Below are 20,481 nucleotides of genomic sequence, written 5' to 3' on the forward strand. Positions count from 1 at the left end.
TTTATTACAATTACGCCCCTCCTGTGTTAACAAGGCCAGCCCCTATACACAATATTCCAGAGATTATCTTACCAGGGTTCTACAAAAATGAAGCAAAATGGCTTTTTTTTTCATTGCTCAGATCACATTGCAATGACATGCAGTATTGCCTTGTTAATTGCTTGTTGTACCTGCATATTAGCTTTTAGTGACAGCTCAGTTCGCCTGAACATTAAAACCTTTCAATATCTCACTATCTAAATAAAAATATGCTCATCTATCATCTTTCCCCTACCGAAGCAATGACCTATAATTTTCACGTTACATTCCTTCTGCACTTCCTGTCTACATTCCCTAAAGCCTCACTGCACCCTCTTTACTGCCCACAATTTTGTATCATCTTAAACCTGAATATATTACCTTTGATTTCCCCCACTGAAATCATTTTGGTATCTATGAACAGTTCTTCCAGAAACCCACCAAATGCAACCGTCCAATTTAAAAGTGGTTTCTTTATTTCTCTCATGTTCTGTCAATTTTTGAATCCTCAAGCAACAGCAATATATAACTGTTATTCTCAGAATCTAATATTATTTAATATCGTACACAGCATCTTATTGAAAATCCAAATAGACCACATCAAATGATTTGCCATCATTTACCTGAAAGTCACACCTTCAAAAATTTAACACATTTGTCAAAGCTAATATCCTTTTCATGAATCAAATTTGAGTCTGTCCAATTTTACTTTTATTTTCTCAGGCTTGCGACAAGGGTAGAGCCAAACATGGGTCTGACACCCAGCTTATTGGCTAGTGGTTCATGTGCACGAATAAGGGTCCAGTGCAACATCCTCTGTGTAACTGCAGCATTTACTTTATTTTGCATTCAAATTTGCATGGGTAGAATAATGACAAAGATGAGGAATTAATCACCAACACTGCCTCTCAAAGTCCAACCCTATGTCTCTGTCTTGAGAGGTGGAAATGGGTAAGGCTGGCCAACAGGGCTCTAGTGAAGCTATATAGGCCAATCCCCTGTACAGTGGACACGATGGATCACAGAAACTCCAAGCCTACCATCGACTTTTGATACAGGGGGTCATCAAGGGAGCTAAGGGCCCAAGAAGACATTGTCACCAACACGTTCAATGCCAGAACCCAGCAAAAGTCACAACTTCAAGAGAGTAGTGAAGAAAAAGATGGGTAAACAATGAAGCAGGAAAAAAATGCATGAACATGATGCTCAATAGTATTCAAACAACTGAGTTCCAAACCTCTATGATAACATGTCTGGTGTTTCTATAACACTATTGAAAACAGAAATTCAGTCCCCTGTAGCACACAGCCATTATCACTGAAATATGTGCAATTATTTCACTCACCAATTTTCTGGTTGAAGATCTTCTCAAAAGTCAATTCATCTCTTTCCTCCAAGTATTTTTGCATAACACTGCGTATACTGAAAATTAAAAATAAAGAAGTAAGGATCTCACAATTTTTAAATTAAAGAGCAGCAAGTTTACTCTCAGTCACATGCATTTTACATAGACTGACATAATTACATAATTTGATTTTAAATAGCATCTTATTCAAAATTTAAAAGTGAGGAGAGAAATGCTGGAATAAACTAATACAGTAGATTTTTTCTTTAAAAATAAATGTTTTGCAATTTTTATTTTTGTGTTTTTTTTTGCCTAACCATCCACAAACTCTACCAACGGCTCTTAACTCAGTCTGATAAAGGTGATCCATTTTTAATCACTTGCTGGTATGCAACAGCTCCTCCCCTCTCCTTTGGAGTATTCATACACCCACTTCCTCATTAGGCCACTGAACCCATAATGAGATATATTCTGAGCTTATTCTACCCTAAAGTACAAATGGCCATCTGCAACCATCCCTTCATCACACAACTGTCCTTAACCAATGCAATTGGATGGCTTTACCTGTCCCTGCATGTAATAGTAGCCCTGCTGGAAACCATGGAAATTTACATCTGGATATAGATCTAATCTTATCCTCTCGATAATCATATCATTCTTCATCAGACACATTTCAAGGGCTTGGCCCAAATTATTAAACAAATCTAGTCAATAAATGCATTTTCACTACTTCCAAACATTTGATTTAACCAACTGCAACCAAATGTTCCATTAAGTGGACAATAGTAGGACATGGCACTGAATGATTTTAAAAAAACGCTCAAGGATTAAAGTGTTTCAGTTGTGAATTTTGTAAAGAAATACTACTTATTTGAAGAAGTTAATCGTCTCCCAATGGCCCTCTTTTAGCTGTGATGCTAACTACAAGCTCTCGGGGACACCTTAATTACATTAATGAGTTATTAAAACTCAAAAGCTTTAAGTTCCTTGGGGTCAATATCACAAATGACCTGACTTGGTCCAACCAAGCAGAGCTCACTGCCAAGAAGGCCCACCAGCGCCTTTACTTCCTGAGAAAACTAAAGAAATTTGGCCTGTCCCCTAACACCCTCACTAATTTTTATAGATGCACCGTAGAAAGCATTCTTCTAGGGTGCATCACAACCTGGTATGGAAGTTGTCCTGTCCAAGACCAAAAGAAGCTGCAGAAGATTGTGAACACGGCGCAGCACATCACACAAACCAATCTTCCGTCCATGGACTCACTTTACACCACACACTGTCAGAGCAGTGCTGCCAGGATAATCAAGGACACGACCCACCCAGCCAACACACTTTTCGTCCCTCTTCCCTCCGGGAGAAGGTTCAGGAGCCTGAAGACTCGTACGGCCAGATTTGGGAACAGCTTCTTTCCAACTGTGATAAGACTGCTGAACAGATCCTGACCCGGATCTGGGCCGTACCCTCCAAATATCCGGACCTGCCTCTCGGATTTTTTGCACTACCTTACTTCTCATTTTCCTATTTTCCATTTATGATTTATAATTTAAATTTTTAATCTTTACTAATTTTAACTATTTTTAATATCTATAATATTTAATATTTGTAATCCAGGGAGTGTGAAGCACAGAATCAAATATCGCTGTGATGATTGTACATTCTAGTACCAATTGTTTGGCGACAATAAAGTATAAAGTATTTGTCTCATGCATTCATCACCTAAAACTGCCACCACCACTAACAGATCTCTAACTACCTGGACTTGAGAATGAAGCTGCCTGTATTTTGGGCTTTCTTCCAATGGTAAAAACAGGTACTAATGCAACCAAATGATCTCGCCAATAACTTCCTCTGCAATTTCCTTCGCCCCATCTTCATCCATTGCTTCTGCTCGGCCTGACTGTGATATGTGTCGTCCCGTCACTTCACGGTCTTTCAGTCATCAATGCTGTGTTCATTAGAAATTCCTATCTTAATCCCTCTGCTTTTATCTTCTCTAACCAATTAGAAGCTTTTCCAAAATTCACTGTTTCAACTTGAGTCACCTCGCCCTATTTTGGTATCATCTCTCACTACAATTTCATATCTTGACATTCTCATAAAAGACAATTTCTCCCTAAATGTAACAGTATAAATCAAGTCTCTACTTGTTTTGCATCAACAAATTCTCTTCACTTTATCCTGCAAAAGACAAATGATTGCAGAAGTTAATCCCAAGATTTTCTCAGAATAGCTCAGTTCCCTTTGCTTACGTAATAAGGGCAAGAAGCTTCAAAGACCCAACAGCTTAGTCGGTTTGCAAACTGAAAGGTGTGGCTTGCATCATGCCAGTTAGTTGATCTTGTCCCTCTAAGAAAAAGGGAGGCAGCAATTTGCTTCCCCCAACGATGATCAAACTCATTATCTAGCATGTTTGTATGGGCCAAAGTACACAGTATTCTGAACTAGGCCTGTGGATATTGATCTGCGTGCCATTCTTTGCAGTACCATGGTAATGCAGAATTCAAGATGACTAAGTTACTAACCCTAATGACATGCACCAGGGAATATTGAAAGGGGCCAACAATTTTTCATTCTTTGTATATGCAAATAGTGCATTGAGCTGCAGAACAGCTAACGCACATTTCTGATTTTAAAAGAAGTTGGAAGATAAAGTTAGGAACTGCAGGGAAATTAGTTTAATGCTGTGAGTGGACAAAATCTCAAAATCCATAGTAGGTGATAAACTTAACATACAATTTGAAATACAATATTTATTCAAAGACAGCAACCATGGACAAGTTAAAAGGGCATTTCAAAAACTGAAGCAAATTTTTACAAAACAATTAATTAAATTGGATGCAGCAAAGGTAAATGATCCAGAGGGTGCATTTCAAAAGCTGGAATTTATAAAAATATTAATTTTAAAACGGATCGAGAAGCATTGCCACATTTTTAATGGCATTGGTTAAATTGAAGCAAGTTTGTAAATGCATTTCTATTTCTATTTTTCGTACTTTACATTGATAAAAATGAAACCAACATTTCTATTCTGGTGGGGCTTTCCCATATTAGAACCTCAAGCTTTAGGGTACAGAACAAGACATATTCCAGCTACTGACATCAGCTACAAGAAAGTACAGATAGTTTCTGAAAAGGAATGAAAGGAAAATGCTCTAGTACATTGACTTTTGTATCTCCAAACTCCTGGTACATGGGGATTCATGTTTAAACAAGAGTCTATTAGTGCCAATGCATGCACAATTAATTCTCCAAAGAAAACCGCTGCGATTTTTAACAATGATAGGCTTCACCTTACGTTCAGTTAGCTCTGGAGGCATTAAAAATTACCTGCACAAGACCAATCCAAAGCAGAATATTTACACCCAACAACCAGGCTTTTCATAAACTAATTATTTGAAACATTTGGTGATTGTGACTAAAATCATCAATATGCCATTAAGGTGCAACAAATTAGAGAAGCAAAAGAAAAACGGATTCTCTGAAAAAAATTTGTTCACCTTCTTAAAAGAACAGAATTGTACTTGTAAATACAATGAAGATAACAGCGTAACACATTTAAAGTGAGGAAGACTTTCATGTACATGGCATCTTTCTTGCCCTTTTCAAGAGCTTTACAGTATTCTCATATTTTCTTCTGAAGTACGAGGATGATATTTGCTCATCAAATCTATGCCTCCTCTCAGGGTAACCCCATTAATTCCTTGTAACTTAAACACTCTCACATATCTATCAACTCCCCATACCCACCTATCTGAGGCCTTTGTTGGTTAGGGTCAACCATACATATTACATTCTTGCTGTCTACACATGCAAGCCAGGGCAGTACAATATGGAAAGCAAGCTGTTGCCCATTTAACAAGCTCCCCCTCTCTACGCATCTGACGAACCCAAAGCAATGGCAGACACCATTACAGTTTGGCACCAACAGCATCACAACAGCTGCTAGTCAGCGTTAAGCTCAATGTAAGACTGCCTGAGGGACTCCAGCTCCAGACTCTCCACCTCCACCAACCTCTGGGTTTACTCCTTAAGCATTCCCAATAAGCAGGTATAGCTTAAGGCAGCAAGTGGAGGTTTGGGATCAGAGTTTTTCTTTTCCCAGATGAGCTGCCGACCATGGCTGACAAGCCCCATCTGCCCAAAGTGACTGGTTTTAAGGTACCAGTAACCCGCCTTTGCTTGTCAGTAGAAATTGTTTTGACGGACTTAGTAGCTAAGCCAAGGAGGTGGATTCGATTGTCAGAGGCTGCCCACCTATACCAATAGTAATTCATGGTAACCAATCAACTTACTAGCTAGCTAACCTTTAGGATGTAGGAGGAGGAGGAGCATCTAGGGAAAACCTACAAAGTCAAAGGGGGAATGTGCAACCTCACCACAATCTAACACCAGAGGTCAGGAATTAGCCCTGATTGCTGGAGCTATGACACAATAGGATCTGCTGAACTGCAGTGCCACCATCCCTTGCAGACAGTTAAGTATACAGTATTTCAAAGTGCAATCACTATTGCAATTGTAGGAAACATGGAAGCCAATTTGTGTACAGAAACCTTCCAAAATCAGTAGAATGATAAGAACCGGATAGAAGTGTTGAACAATTGGGCAACTTTTTCTGCAACACCAAAATGCTCACTTTTCTGGATGCTTCCCCACTGTCACTTTCTGCAATTGTTGTTTGCTCTCCACAATACTAACAATAGAGTATTAATAAGGAATGCTTTGCTTAGTAGGATGGGTACGAGTTGTAACCATACTCACCTTAAAACCATCACCAGGCACAGCAACTTTTCCCCTCCCTAACAGAGACACGGAGGTCTATTTTGTGTTAACCAAACAATATCAACACACACCAACACTGAAACTAACACTTTACTCGGCTTGCATGACTTTACTTGCCACATAAACTCATAAGAACCATTGAAGAATGCAATAAATTCTTCTTAATTAAGAGCATCAATCTAAAGTATTTAGAATCACTGTTCAACAACTGGGGAACAGACTCCGGCATTGGGAAGAAGTGGGAAAGTAATTTTAAGCTCACAAATAATATTTAAGTGCAGGAATTAAGTACCATTAATTCCCAACTATATTCTGGAAAAAATGTAACATTTTAAAATATGGCTTTCATAAATGTCCTGTACACAGGTAATGTATATATTAACTTTAAATTTAGCACTAAAACATCTTCTGCCTCATGTACACAAGTGCTAACATAATTAATTCTCATGCACATCTGGGGCACAATAGAGAAGATAGCCAAGAACAGACAGAGATGGAGGACCTTCATTGCTGCCAGCGGCGTGACAGGCAATAAACAAATAAGAAACAGTAAATTTGAATGTAAAACAAAGGTAATATTAGCCTGGGTAAGATAAAGAAAATTGTACAGGTATAGGAAATTTTACTCCATGAGGTGATTCTAAAGTTATGTATGCTCCAACCAAACAAAGAACAATCCTGCATCTAAAACTCCTTGTTCAATAAGATGAGGAAAGCTCAAATCAGGTACAGAATAAAGTTTCTGTATTCCATCCTTCAATACTCCCAGTTCCAACCATATCAAAAAATGCTCAAATCAAATTCCACACATCTGTCATTCTTTTGATCTTTCCAAAACTCCTTTAATACTGGAAGTGCTCTGCTTTAGCAATCATGAAAACTGAATGCAATAGTCTGTGCTCAGCTATTTGCTGGCAGCTACGCGGATCCCTATCAAGTAGCAATTCTTCTTTTAGCTTTAAACTGTTTACAACCATGAATGGAACAGTAACTACAATATTTTCCAGTAGATGACAATAGGTATCAATTGGAAGTTAAGTATCTTCACTAATCTTTCCAATCCCTTGTCTCTGGCACAATCATTAATTCAAACACCCCAAATTTGGCCCACACATTCCATAAGCTAGATACCAATCTGGGATTTCTAGTCTTCGTACTTGCTACTACATTTTATCACTCGATCAAACAGCTAGGTTGTTTTTAAGTAGAGTCAATCAAACGCCAAAGAATAAAATGTTCCAAACTATCACAGCAAGGGCAGAATAATACATTCAGACGCATATTTCATTAGTGAAAGAGCTCTTCTCAATTCACAGGCGCTGCAGTAGTGAGTTAAGGGCCTTTCAGCTTGTGAATGAATGCACATCTGTAATTTACAGATATTCAAGAAATATTATAAACAGAGGTCCATTCCAAAAAACTACATTTGTCTAATTCCTGTTTTTCCCCCTTAAATAATTGAGGCTTCTCCATAAATTACAAGGGAAAGGGTATTAATTGCTGATAACCATTCAGATGCAGGCTCCAAATTTTAATCACCAATACTTACTTATAACATCCTAACATCCTCATAGTTACTTCGTCACACAACTAAAATGATTTTTTTTTTGCCAATTCAGTTTAGAAACTAATTTCAGCAGCTACCTATTCTCTGAAAATTCTTCTAACTGGTTAGTTTCTTGCAAATCTATCAATTCACAACTGCAAGGATTGGTCAACTGAAGTGAGACTTTGACATGTGGGTCTCTTTGGGGAAAAAATTGCATAACTTTAAATACTTTAAGCTCTGCACTAGGCACTACATGTAACATATCCAAGACCATTTTATGGTTTAACTATGTATTTTGATCACACACTCAATCATGTAGTGTACGCATACCATACTTATAACAATGCAGTGTTGTTCTTGAAAAGTATTAAAAAATAATAAACAGCGAATTAGGCAGATTTCATATCGGTGTACCAGCTCTTTCTCAAACATTTAATCTTAAAAGGTCAGATCGAGTTACAGTTCTTCAAGACATAGAATTTGTAACGCTCAGTAAACAAAAACATTCACACACAGACATCAGGTAATTTCCAAAAGCTATTGATTTCATTTAAATTTCCAGTAGTTATTGTTCACATTTCAGAAATAGAGTATCCACAAACTCTCTCATAACTCAACACTGCATGTTCTGCTCCATGGTTATGTTTGTTCAGATCAGACAGGAAGGAAACACAAACCCACACAATCGCGTTACTGAAGCTTGAATGGCCTATTCTCAAACACTAAAATTTAATGTATCTTTTCCTCTAAAATTTAACTTTGATGCACAACCTAAACCAAATGTTGCGTTCTCTTTTACATAATACAACATTCATACCTGGTCCTACTTTACGTAAGCATTTCTCAAACAAATATTTCACATAATTCAGACACTGCAGGAAGGCCTAACAGGGTTATTTTAATCAAAAATAATGAATTTACCACTTTCCCCCAGCGCATTTGCAAAACGGTTCTTTTTTATTTAAATGGATTTGAATCAAACATTTTCAAATATAATTCTTACTGGGATCTTTAAATGCAGAACAATGACAGAAAACTGATGAGCTGGTTCCAAAGGGGGGAAAAAAAACAATTTCAACCTACACTATTTAGTGTTTGCACTATCCGCAATGAAAAAAATATTTCGATTTTAAAAGATATCCATGACCCAGCTCGGACAATACTGAAACGCCGCAAATGCGTTATCTCTTTAAATTAATTTCAATAAGATAATTTAAAGAAATAAACAATAAATAAAATAATATTTGTGATTCATTCAAATTGGGACATTAACGACAACGATGCAAAAAATGACTCGAATCCCACTGTCGCTTCAGTTCTGTTGGATTTATACAGAGGCTGGGCTCGTATGATCTTTTAAGCTTGTTTTCAACGATTTAGGTTTGAAACTGCTTTATAATAAACTGTTTTTGAGAAATCGTCCAATAAATGACAGCTGCTGCTGCTGTTCTGTTTTGATGGTGCAACGCCTGTCAGGACAAACGGGCTGTATTTTTTGAAATTCGGATATGAAGATATTTCCCACTGAATGTTCGTTATTTTTTCCCCAATGCTTACCTGGGCTCTGGAAGTACAATTTTCTTGCTGGCTCTGGCAGCTGGAGTCGATTTGCTTTTCTCCATCGCCATTAAATAGCTCACATCAGCCAGCACTGCCTCCAAATCCGCCATCTTGCCGGGAGAGACAGAAGCAAAGAGGAGCCTCTCAAAGAAGGGCACGAGCCGAGGGACACGGGCACCCACAAACACCCAGAGGACTGCCACAAGGCAGGGAGGAGGAACGTCGAAACCTCCCCGGGGCCGAAAACGAGCAACCCTGCTTCAGACAGCGAGGGAAAACCAGACGCTTATTCAGGGAGCTAACAGCCAGAAACTCTGTCCAACTCTATCATCTGGGAACCAGCCAGGCTTCAGCCCTCATTCCTGGAACAGGAAACCTCCAGAATGATTCTAAAGATTCTTAGGTCTTCTCTTCTGCAACAGTTTTTTTTTATTTTGTCTCTTTTTCCTTGGTGCACACTGATGCTCTCTGTTGTACAGTGGCCATGAGCAGAGACTGAAAGCTTTTCACTTCCTCTTGGTGTCAAGGAAGGATCTCTCTGAAAACCTGGAACTGGACTCTTGTTTTTCGTCAGAAGCTCGCTGGATCGGGGTTACTGGATGACAGAGGCTTCACCTGCACCGGTATAAGAATTTAACAGCGTTATTTTAGAAAAGTAGACAATGAGAGAATAACACACACCAAAAAAAAACGCGTTTTACTTGTTTTGCCGCCGAAGCTGGAGGAGCTTGGTGAAGTGCGTGTCTGATTTAAGATGGCACAACGCGATCAGTGTCGGAAAGAGCAATGTTATCGAGGTCTTGTCAGATTCTCATGGTATTTAGTGAGATAAGGACAGTTATACGTATTGGCAAGAGTTCCTTACGCAATTCATATATCAACAACGGCGATTTTTAATTTGCTGGGGTAGGTCGGAGAAATTTAATGTGAAGTACCTTCTAGTTTTTAATCATGTCAATTTTAAAATAAACGCAAGAAGTTAGATTTTGTTATACATTTTGGTGATTAATCTTCAGTGGTAGGGTAGGCCACTTGGCAGTTTTTACTTACCATGAAATCTAACCCCACTGCAGACAGCAGGATTAAAAGTTCAGAAAATTAAAAATTGATCCATCTGGCTGGTCTAGACCAACCTGTGGATACAAAAATCTAAACCTGAAGTTTTGATCCCTTTTCCCTGAGACTTTTTACTGAGGTATAATTCCTCAGTAATGGAGGCTGTTACCATTCTGGCTTAGAGAAAGTACTTCAAAATCGACCAAAATCAACCCATAATCTAAACTGATGGGCTACAATACACCATTATGCTGATAAACCTATCCCTCTAACACCCAACCACTCAAAAGGAATTATGATGTGTTTGATTTAACTTTAATGCCTTTAGCGACACCTGCTTTGAGAGATTAATTTTTGAAAGAATAATCCTTTACTAATTAAAATTTATTTTTACTTGTATGGTGGTGTTACTTGTCCTACACCAGGGGTCTACTTTGGTAAGCTTGTTCAAAAATCAGCGAAGTTCCTTTGAATTCAATGTTGGTTGTAATCAAAATACAGTTTGTCCATGTAGAATACTCATAAGAAACTACAAGCTAGCACAAGAATGGTGTGGGATAGTGAAAACCTACTCCTGTTAAGCCCACCATAACTTTGCATGATTATAACTAACTTAGGTCTTATCTTTTAAAATTTCTACAAAACATACATTTATTGCAAAAATTGGTATAATGGAAAATGTGCTATATGCCTTACACATTTTTTATTCCCTCAACTGTAATGCTGATTCTTACAATTTATTCAGAGCGACAAAAGAAACTGCAGGTTGCTAGAAATCTGGAGCACACAAGGGACCTGGAGGAATTCCCTAGGTCAGGCAGTATCCATGGAGGGTAACTGGACTGTCAACATTTTGGCCTGGGATCTTTCACCAGGATTGGTTCCATTCCTATGTTGGAACGGTCCCAACCCAAAACATTGAGTATCCATTTCCCTCTGTAGATGTTGCCTGAATTGCTGAGTTCCTTTAGCTCCTTTGTGTGTTGCTGTTGGTATGTATCGCATGGATTTGATATTTTTTTCGTCTTAAAATACTGTGCCTCACTTTCTTCCGCTTCCCACATTCACATCTTCTGAAAGGACAGATTCTTCCAAGGTTGTATTTGCAGACAGCGGTCATTCATATAGTCCTGCTTCTTTGCATTGTGCAATTTATCCATGACTGTTAGACTCCAAATCCAATCTTGGGCCTTGCTTTGACCTCATTTAGCATCCAAGACCATGTTTTGGGGATTATATGTAAAGGTTTTTAGTCACAGGTGAAGAGCTTGGCTCCTTGTCTCTACTGTAATTCTTCAGCATGGAATTCAACTTAATGGCATTGAGACCCCATTGGTTAAAGTCAAAATTGAAATCTGTGCAACAATGAATAATCATATCCCCTTGCACCTGATATAATAATCCAACTTTCTCCTTCTTTAATATTTCTATTATTTGGCTCTTTGAGTCTCTCCTCTCAGTTTGAAAGGATATAGTGGAGGTAGAAAGTTTGTGGACCCTGCAGAATTTTCTCTATTTCTGCATAAATATGACCTAAAATGTGATCATATCCTCATGCAAGTCCTAAAACTAGATAAAGAGAACCCAATTAAATAAATAACACAATGGACATTGTACTTGTTCATTTATTTATTGAGAGAAATGATCCAATATACATGTATTTGTTGGAAAAAGTATGTGAACCTCTGGGGTAATGCCTTCTACAAAAGCTATTTGGAGTCAGGTGCTCCAATCAATGAGATGACATTGCAGGTGTGGGTTTCAGAGGTGCCTACCCTACAAAAAAGGATACTCAAAGTCAGGTTACTTGCAGAGCCTGCTCTTCTCAAGAAACATCTGTTTATTTGCACCACGCCTCCATCAAAACAACTTCCAGAGGACCTTAAAAGAAAAATTGTAGAGATGCATCAAGCTGGAAAAGGCTACAAAAAGCATTTCCAGAGACGTAAGTGCTCATCAGTTTACAGTAAGAGAAATTGTCTACAAATAGAAGAAATTCAGTACTGTTGCTACTCTCCCTAGGAGTGGGCAACCGGCAAAAATCACACCAACGGTACAATGTGCAATGCTAAAGGAGGTGATAAAGAACCCAAGGGTAATAGCAAAAGACCTGCAGAACTCTGGAACTTGCTAAAGTCTTTGTTTATGTGTCCACAATAAGAAAAACACTGAACAAGAATCATGTTCATGGAAGGACATCATGGAGGAAACCACTGCTCTCCAAAAAAAAAAATTGCTGCACATTGCAAGTTTGCAAAAGACCACCTGGATGTTCTACAATGTTTCTGGGACAATGTTCTGTGGACAGATGAGACAAAAGTTGAACTTTTTGGCAAAAATGCACAATTGCTATGTTTGGAGGAAAGAGGGCACTGCACACCAACACCAAAACTCATCCTAACTGTGAAGCATGGTGGAAGGAGCATCATGGTTTGGGGCTGCTTTGCTTCCTCAGGGCCCGGATAGCTTGCAATCGTTGAGGGAACAACGAATTCAAAATTGTATCAGAACAGTTTACAAGAGAATTTCAATGTAGCAGCCCGTCACCTGAAGCTTAATAGAAGTTGGATAATGCAACAAGACTATGACCCAAAAGACAAGAGTAAATCAACAACAGAATGGTTTCAAAAGAAGAAAATTTGTGTTTTGGAATAGCTGAGTCAAAGTCCTGACCTTAATCCTATAGAAATGTTTTGGAAGGACCTGAAGCAAGCAGTTCATGTAAAGAAGCCCACTAACATTCCAGAGTTGAAGCAGTTTTGTAAGGAGGAATGGTCTAAAATTCTTCTGAGCCAACATGTAGGACTGATCAACGGTTTCTGGAAATGTTTGGTTGAAATTATAGCTGTTTAAGTGGGGGGGGGGTCACACCAGTTACTGAAAGCAAAGGTTCACATAAATATACATGTAATATTGTATCGTTTTTCTCAATAAACAAGTATAATGTTTTTGTGTTATTTATTTAATTAATTGGGTTCTCTTTATTCAGTTTTAGGACTTGCGTGAAGATCTGATCACATTTTAGGTCATATTTATGCAGAAGTAGAGAAAATTCTACAGGGCTCACAATCCTTTTAGCGCCACTATAAATGATGGTGTTCTTTGGTGGTCAATGTCAGAAATTGTATTTTGCTCAAAATACAAATACAATTTAGTCTTGATTACAGCACAATCTAAAAATATGTAATTAGCACAGAAATATAGGAGTATAATTAATTATAAGGGTTCTGTCACTGAATTCTGGATTAGCTAATTGGATAGATGGATTTCAGATTAAATATAATATGGAAAAATGAGGATTGATACAATTTATTGCCCGTTATACAGCTGGTGTTTAGGGCAGCAATGAAGGTCCTCTATCTCTGTCTTTCTTTGGCTATTCAGATATAGATGTAGATTGCTGTTTCTGTAACAATTTTGTTTTACCGATCAGGGTTGTTAGCCCTGAGCTGAAATCCCGAACCTGGAGGACCAGTGGACCTCTCTTAGTCTGGCCTCTACCCTTTGACCTTTTTGGCATATGTGACCCTATCTACAGCCAAAGCATAAAACCCTAATCTCAGCCAACACAACCCTGCAAACCATGGCACAGTTGTGGTCCTCTTGGAGGAGGATTGATAACAAGTTCAAGTAACTTGTCATTCAACGATACATGAATAACCATGAATACAGCCAAACGAAACAGCATTTCTCCAGGGCCAAGGTGCAAAACACACTACCAACTGACATACACAACACGCATAAGATAGTTTGAGGAAGTATAAGAGGAAATGCACATTTAAATGGGAAAATTTTAAGACATGTAAAGGGGGGAAATTTAGTCATCCATATTCTTAAAAGTCGGAGGAAAAATTGATGAAGTTCCTAAGGTAAAAATTATATAGAACCTTGAGTTTTATAAATAGAAGCATGAAATGGAAAGCTTGCGAGGCATTTCTCCATTAACACAAAATGCTTTGGTCACAGTTAAAATACTATGTCTACTTTTGGGCAAATTACTTCAGGAAAAAAATTATGAAAGCCATAAAAATACAGTGTGCACAACTCTTCAGCATGTCAGGAATGTGAGATTTTTAGTATCAGGGTTGGTTAAACAAACTGGGACTTGTTCTTTCTGTTCAACCAACACACAAAATGCAGGAGGAACTCAGCAGGCCAGGCAGCATTTTGGAAAAGAATAGTCTCGCTGGAGGGCTTCGGCACAAAACATCGACTCTTTGCTGTTTTCCATAGATGCTGCCTGATCTGCTGAGTTCCTCCAGCATTTTGTGTGTGTTGCTTGGATTTCCAACATCTGCAGATTTTCTCTTGTTCTTTCTGTTACTTACTTCAAATGATTCAGTAAGATTGGTCAAGCATGATTTTCAATTCTGGAAGTTAAAAGCGGTCATGTCTTTATTCAGCATTTTTATTTCATCAGGGCGTTCTGAAGTACTTTATGATCAATGAAGAGCAATTGAAATGAAGACACCATTCTAATGTAAGAAGAAACATGGCAACAACCTTCTGCACAGCATGCTCCCACAGACAGCGAAGTGATAATGAGCAGATAATTGGAGACAAAAGAGAGCTACATGTCCTGGAATCTGAAGTGAGAATTGAACTGCTGGTGGACTTTGCCAGTCAAGCAGCATCCATGGAGGCGGAGGATAGCTGACTTGTTGGATCAAGGTCCTGTATCAGGATTGAGTGTATTAAGAGAAAGCTAGTATAAATAGGTGAAGAGAACGGATGAGGCCAGAGCTGGCAGGCGATAGATGAAGCCAGGTGGAGAAGCGGATGATGGGCATATGGAGCTAGGTAGGGGTTCGGATAATTGTTTTTGACTAATTCTGGTGATGGATGAATAACTATTGATCCAGCAGCACAGGACAGAATTTGATACCCTTTTCCCAAATATCTCTTCTACATCCATTTAAGGGAACCTTGAGAGCTTTGATTTAGCAACTTATCTGAATTAATTTACATTCATTTGAACCTTTTTAAGAGTCACAGGCTGTTCTGCTTTGCTGGTGTTTTGTGAAAGAAAATGATTGCGCCAGTTAGGTGTAACCATCACATGTACTTCCAGGAGTTGACATTTTAGGATGTGATGCTCTAAAACTTTGAGGCATTTTGACAACGTAATAGAATGCTGAGCCACAGTAACTATTCCTGAGATACTGCTTAAAATATAATATTGCTTTGTGACAATTGTAGTATTGTTCATCAAAGTATAGAATTTTTATTATTTTATTTAAATAAAGCTCTATCTGTTCAGAAATACAGGAAATATGTGCAGTCATACTATTTTTAAAAAATTTTAATGTTTTAATTTATTGAGATATAGTACAGTGCAGAATAGGCCCTTCCGGCCCTTCAAACCACACCGCCCAACAACCCCCAATTTAATCCTAGCCTAATCACAGGACAATTTACAATGACCAATTAACCTACCAACCGGTATGTATTTGCACTGTGGGAGGAAACCAGAGAACCGTGAGGAAACCCACACAGTCACGGGGAGAACGTACAAATTCCTTACAGATGGCGGCAAGAATATTGCTGACAAAACTCTCATTTTATTATAAGTATAAAGCGATATAAAAAGTTGTATGTGTTGGATCAAGAAGTCATCGGTATGAAAGAACTCAAAAAGTAGTTTGCAAGACGCAGCCTTAGAAATAGCAATATGTTTTTCATTGTTTTAAAATAACAGTATTTATCTTATAATGTGCTTCTGTATAAATAAATGTTCTTTATCTCTGGAACAGCAAGTAAATTTTTTACAAAATACACAAGCTGCTGAAATAATGCTACCACTCATTATCTGGATATGATAATGTTATTTTTTTATACAGTATTTAATTTTTATATAATGACCTATAAAATTCCATTAGATCTTTTTAACTGCTTTGATTAATAAAGGATTTGAATTTTAAAGGATTTGTTAAATCCTTTAGTTTATAATTTTTTGGCAATGATTGTTCTGAATATAATAGTATAGTGGCAAACAGTTACATTGCATATACAGCATAACACACGCAAAATGCAAGAGGAACACAGCAGGTCAACATCATCTATTGGAGAGGAATAAACAGTCAATGCTTCAGGCTGAGACCCTTCATCAGGACCAAAATGTCAACTGCTTATTTCTCTCTATAGATGCCACCTGATCTGCTGAGTTCCCCCAGCATTTTGTGTGTATTGGTCTGGATTTCCATTATCATTTGTGTTTATTACATTACATATACAGTATAAATTAAAGGATGATTATTATAACCCTCTAATTCTATCCCTCTTCCTCTATAGTCTCCTTTTTTCCATTTAACTTGGCATTTTGAAATATTTGGTAACTGATGTACAGACTTTGATTGAAATTTTTGAAATCCAGTTTAATTTTTAATCGTTTGGAAAAAGATAGATGTTCAAAAACTTGATAAGAAGAAAAGCATGTCTCTATATTTGAATTGAGGAATATAAATATATTTTAGATTTGCATTCTCTACTTAAGCAAAGGAATTCTGCAATTGCTTTTTTTTTGGAAAAATGATCCAGAATCAGAAATTTGTTAACTTTATGGCAGCGGTACAATGCAATACTTGATAAATATAAAAAAAACTGAATTGTGGTAAGTGTGTGTGTATATATTTATATGTATATTAAATAGTTAAAATAAGTAGTGCAAAAACAGAAATAAAAAAAGTAGTGAGGTAGTATTCATGGGTTCAATATCCATTTTGAAATCGGCTGGCAGAGGGGAAGAAGCTGCTCCTGAATTGTTCAGTGTGTGCTGTCAGGCTTCTGTACCTCCTTCCTGGTGGTAACAGTGAGACAAGAGCACATCCTCGGTGCTGGGCATCCTTAATGATGGGCGTCACCTTTCTGGGGCACTGCTTCTTGAAGGTGTTTTGGATACTACAGATGTTGTTGCCCATGATAGAGCTGACTAAATTTACAACTCTCTGCAGCATAGAACCAGAGAACATTAGAGCACAGAAACTTTGGCCCTTCTTGGCTGTGCCAAACCATTTTTCTGCCTAGTCCCACTGACCTGCACCTGGAGCATATCCCTCCATACACCTCTCATCCATGTACCTGTCCAAGTTTTTCTTAAATGTTAAAAGTGAGCCCGCATTTACTACCTCATCTGGCAGCTCATTCCACACTCTCACCACTCTCTGTGTGAAGAAGCGCCCCCCCCCAATGTTCCCTTTAAACTTTTCCCCCTTCACCCTTAACCCACGTCCTCTGGTTTTTTTTCTCCCCTAGCCTCAGTGGGAAAAGCCTGCTTGTATTCACTCTATCTATATCATAATTTTATATACCTCTATCAAATCTCCCCTCATTCTTCTATGCTCTAGGGAATAAAGTCCTAACCTATTCAACCTTTCTCTGTAACTCAGTTTCTCAAGTCCTGGCAACATCCTTGTAAACCTTCTCTGCACTCTTTCAACCTTATTTATATCCCTCCTGTAATTTGGTGACCAAAACGGTACACAATACTCCAGATTCGGCCTCACTAATGCCTTATACAACCTCATAACAACATTCTGACTCTGATACTCAATACTTTGATTTATAAAGGCCAATGTACCAAAAGCTCTCTTTACAACCCTATCTACCTGTGACGCCACTTTTAGGGAATTTTGTATCTGTATTCCCAGATCGATCCCTCTGTTCTACTGCACTCCTCAGTGTCCTACCATTTACCTTGTATGTTCTACCTTGGTTTGTCTCCATCTGTCATTTTTCCAGCTGGTCCAAATCCCTCTTCGATCCTGTCCTGTAGCCACCCCATACCTCTCTGCAGCCAGTCAGAATGTTCTCCATGGTACATCTGTAGAAGTTTTCTAATGTTTTAGGTGAAAAACCAAATGTACTCAAATTCCTAATGAAGTATATCCACAGTTCCAGAATTTAGGTCTGATGCTAAAGAATCATATTTAATTGACAGATCTTATTGGAGACTGTACCTGAATAATGAAAATAAACTAAGGCGTTCCACTTAGGCATAGGAACTCAACAGGGGCTAGAAGCATAATCCTAATAGGATTTAATGCCGCTTGTTTCAAGACATACATATGTTCTGAAAAAGATGAATTACAAAGTGAAAAGGTGCTGTCATTTGCACCTATGCTAATCTTAAAGCATTTCAGATTTATCTTACTATATTAAATTCAACATCCAGTATATTCCCATGTAATATTGCTTATATTAAATAGACGTTGGCAGTCTGTTTACATGTCATTCATCATACGATTGTCTCAGTTAAATTCTAGGTATATTTTGCAAATCTTATACAGTCAGTAAGCTGAACTTGCATCAGTTGTTTTTGAGCTGTATGTGTCCCCATAAGGCAACTACAGCTAATTTTCTTTTTATGCCACTGCACAGACATACTTTGTTGCTTCAGATTATATGCTGTCTAATTATGCTGTGGGAATATGCTAATAATTTAGCTTGTCATTGTACACCCTTATCCTTAGTCTAAACTAGAAAGACGACCTGATCTAAAGGTTACACTGTTCATGATCATTTAAAAGGATTACTTTAACTGAGTAGAATTCATCAGTAATGCACACAAAATGCTGGAGGAACTCAGCAGACCAGGCAGCATCTACGCAAAAGAGTAAATAGTCAATGTTTTGAGCCGAGACCCTTCTTCAGGACTGGAAAGGAAGGAGGAAGATGCCTGAATTGAAAGATGAGGAGGGGGAAAGAGGCTAGTGTTGGATGCAGAGATCACAGAGGGGGAACAGTGAGAGAGGGTTTCACTGGATGCCCCTTGAAGGGGAGGTTTAAACTTCTTCAGAGTAGGCAACCCTTGAAGAGACTTCACAGTGGAACAGCAAATCATAAACACAGGAAAGTCTGCAGATGCTGGAAGTCGAAAGCAACACACATAAAATGCTGGAGGAACTCAGCAGGTCAGGCAGCGTCTATGGAAATGAATAAACAGTCGACGTTTCGGACTGAGACTCTTCTTCAGGACTGGAAAGGAAGGGCAGAGAGTAATTTCCAAGCAGATTTTTAATCAGTTTATAATTGTGAAGACTGCATCTTCTCAGAATTTGGCATTCTGCAATTTGCAGGAACAGGTGTATTTGATAACACTTTGTCAGTTGATATTTTATATCTGGAAAAAAATGTCAGCTGCTACATCAGTCATTTGAAAAAATTGAGTATTCTAAATAAAAATGTTAACTCAAAGGTACCAAAATATGAAGCATTGAGAAAAAAGTAAAAATCATACCAAAACATAGTTATACATTGACCTAATTAGTTTACTAGATATATTGAAATGCTGGAAGAACTCAGCAAGTCAGACAGCATCTGTGGAAATGAATAAACAGTCAACATTTTGGGTTGAGACTCTTCTTCAGGGCTTGGTATATTATATGTGTTAATTATATCATGTTAATTGTATGAATGCTACAGAAAAGAGCAGGTGAAGGCAAATAAAATTAGAGCAAATAGAATACAGGCAAATAAATGATGAGAATGAGGTTGCTCTGACAGCGGCCATAGACTCTGGCCAAATGGCCTCCTCCTACATTGTGAGGGATTATGAAATATAATTCAAAATTCAGACAAGTCAGTTTAGAATAGTGTCTTAGCTCCACTCACTCCAAGCAATCTATTTGGCACAAAAGTAGCAAGCAGCACGGCTCTTGGAGAGTCACTGAACATGACAGCCCAGAAACTGGGGCTTTGGCCCACCAGGTTTGTGCTGAACTATTATTCTGGCTAGTCTCATTGAACTGCACCCAGGCCATAGCCCTCCATACCCCTCCCTTCCATGTACTTATCCAAACTTCTCTTAAATGTTGAAATTGAACAGGCATACACCACTTCTGCTAGATCTCTAAGTTCCCACATCCCTGGTCTGACCACAGTATGGCTGGTGTCTCTGGTGAGCACGTGGTATTACCACTTTAAGATCTGGGTTGAGACTCTGGAGGAATTTTAAAAACAGCCAGGAAAATTTTGAATAGATGTATCATTTAACTCAGAGGTGTGAGGGTTTGAGATGGACAGGACTTGGTACATGATAGACACACACAAAATGCTGGACAAACTCAGCAAGTCAGATAGCATCAATGAAGGGACAAAATACTTGCTGTTTTGGGCTGAGACCCTTCATCAAGACTTGAGATGGACTGAGATGTAGGGTCTTGGCCAAATATCG

At 38.2% G+C, this 20,481-nt stretch overlaps 1 protein-coding gene across 1 annotated transcript in view; it reads right to left on the reverse strand.

Annotated features, from left to right (window-relative positions):
- The window catches only part of grk3 (G protein-coupled receptor kinase 3), a 293,230-nt gene extending 283,401 nt beyond the window's left edge, over positions 1 to 9,829 (reverse strand). The window contains exons 1-2 of the mRNA XM_063034576.1: positions 9,252 to 9,829; positions 1,364 to 1,440 (exon numbers count right to left, since the gene is read on the reverse strand). Coding sequence (XP_062890646.1) covers positions 1,364 to 1,440; positions 9,252 to 9,364 — 190 coding nt within the window. The 5' untranslated portion in view covers positions 9,365 to 9,829. The remainder of the gene's footprint in view (positions 1 to 1,363; positions 1,441 to 9,251) is intronic.
- Positions 9,830 to 20,481: the final 10,652 nt, after the last annotated feature.

This window comes from Mobula hypostoma, chromosome 27 (assembly GCF_963921235.1).
Source record: "Mobula hypostoma chromosome 27, sMobHyp1.1, whole genome shotgun sequence".
Lineage (NCBI taxonomy): Eukaryota > Metazoa > Chordata > Chondrichthyes > Myliobatiformes > Myliobatidae > Mobula > Mobula hypostoma.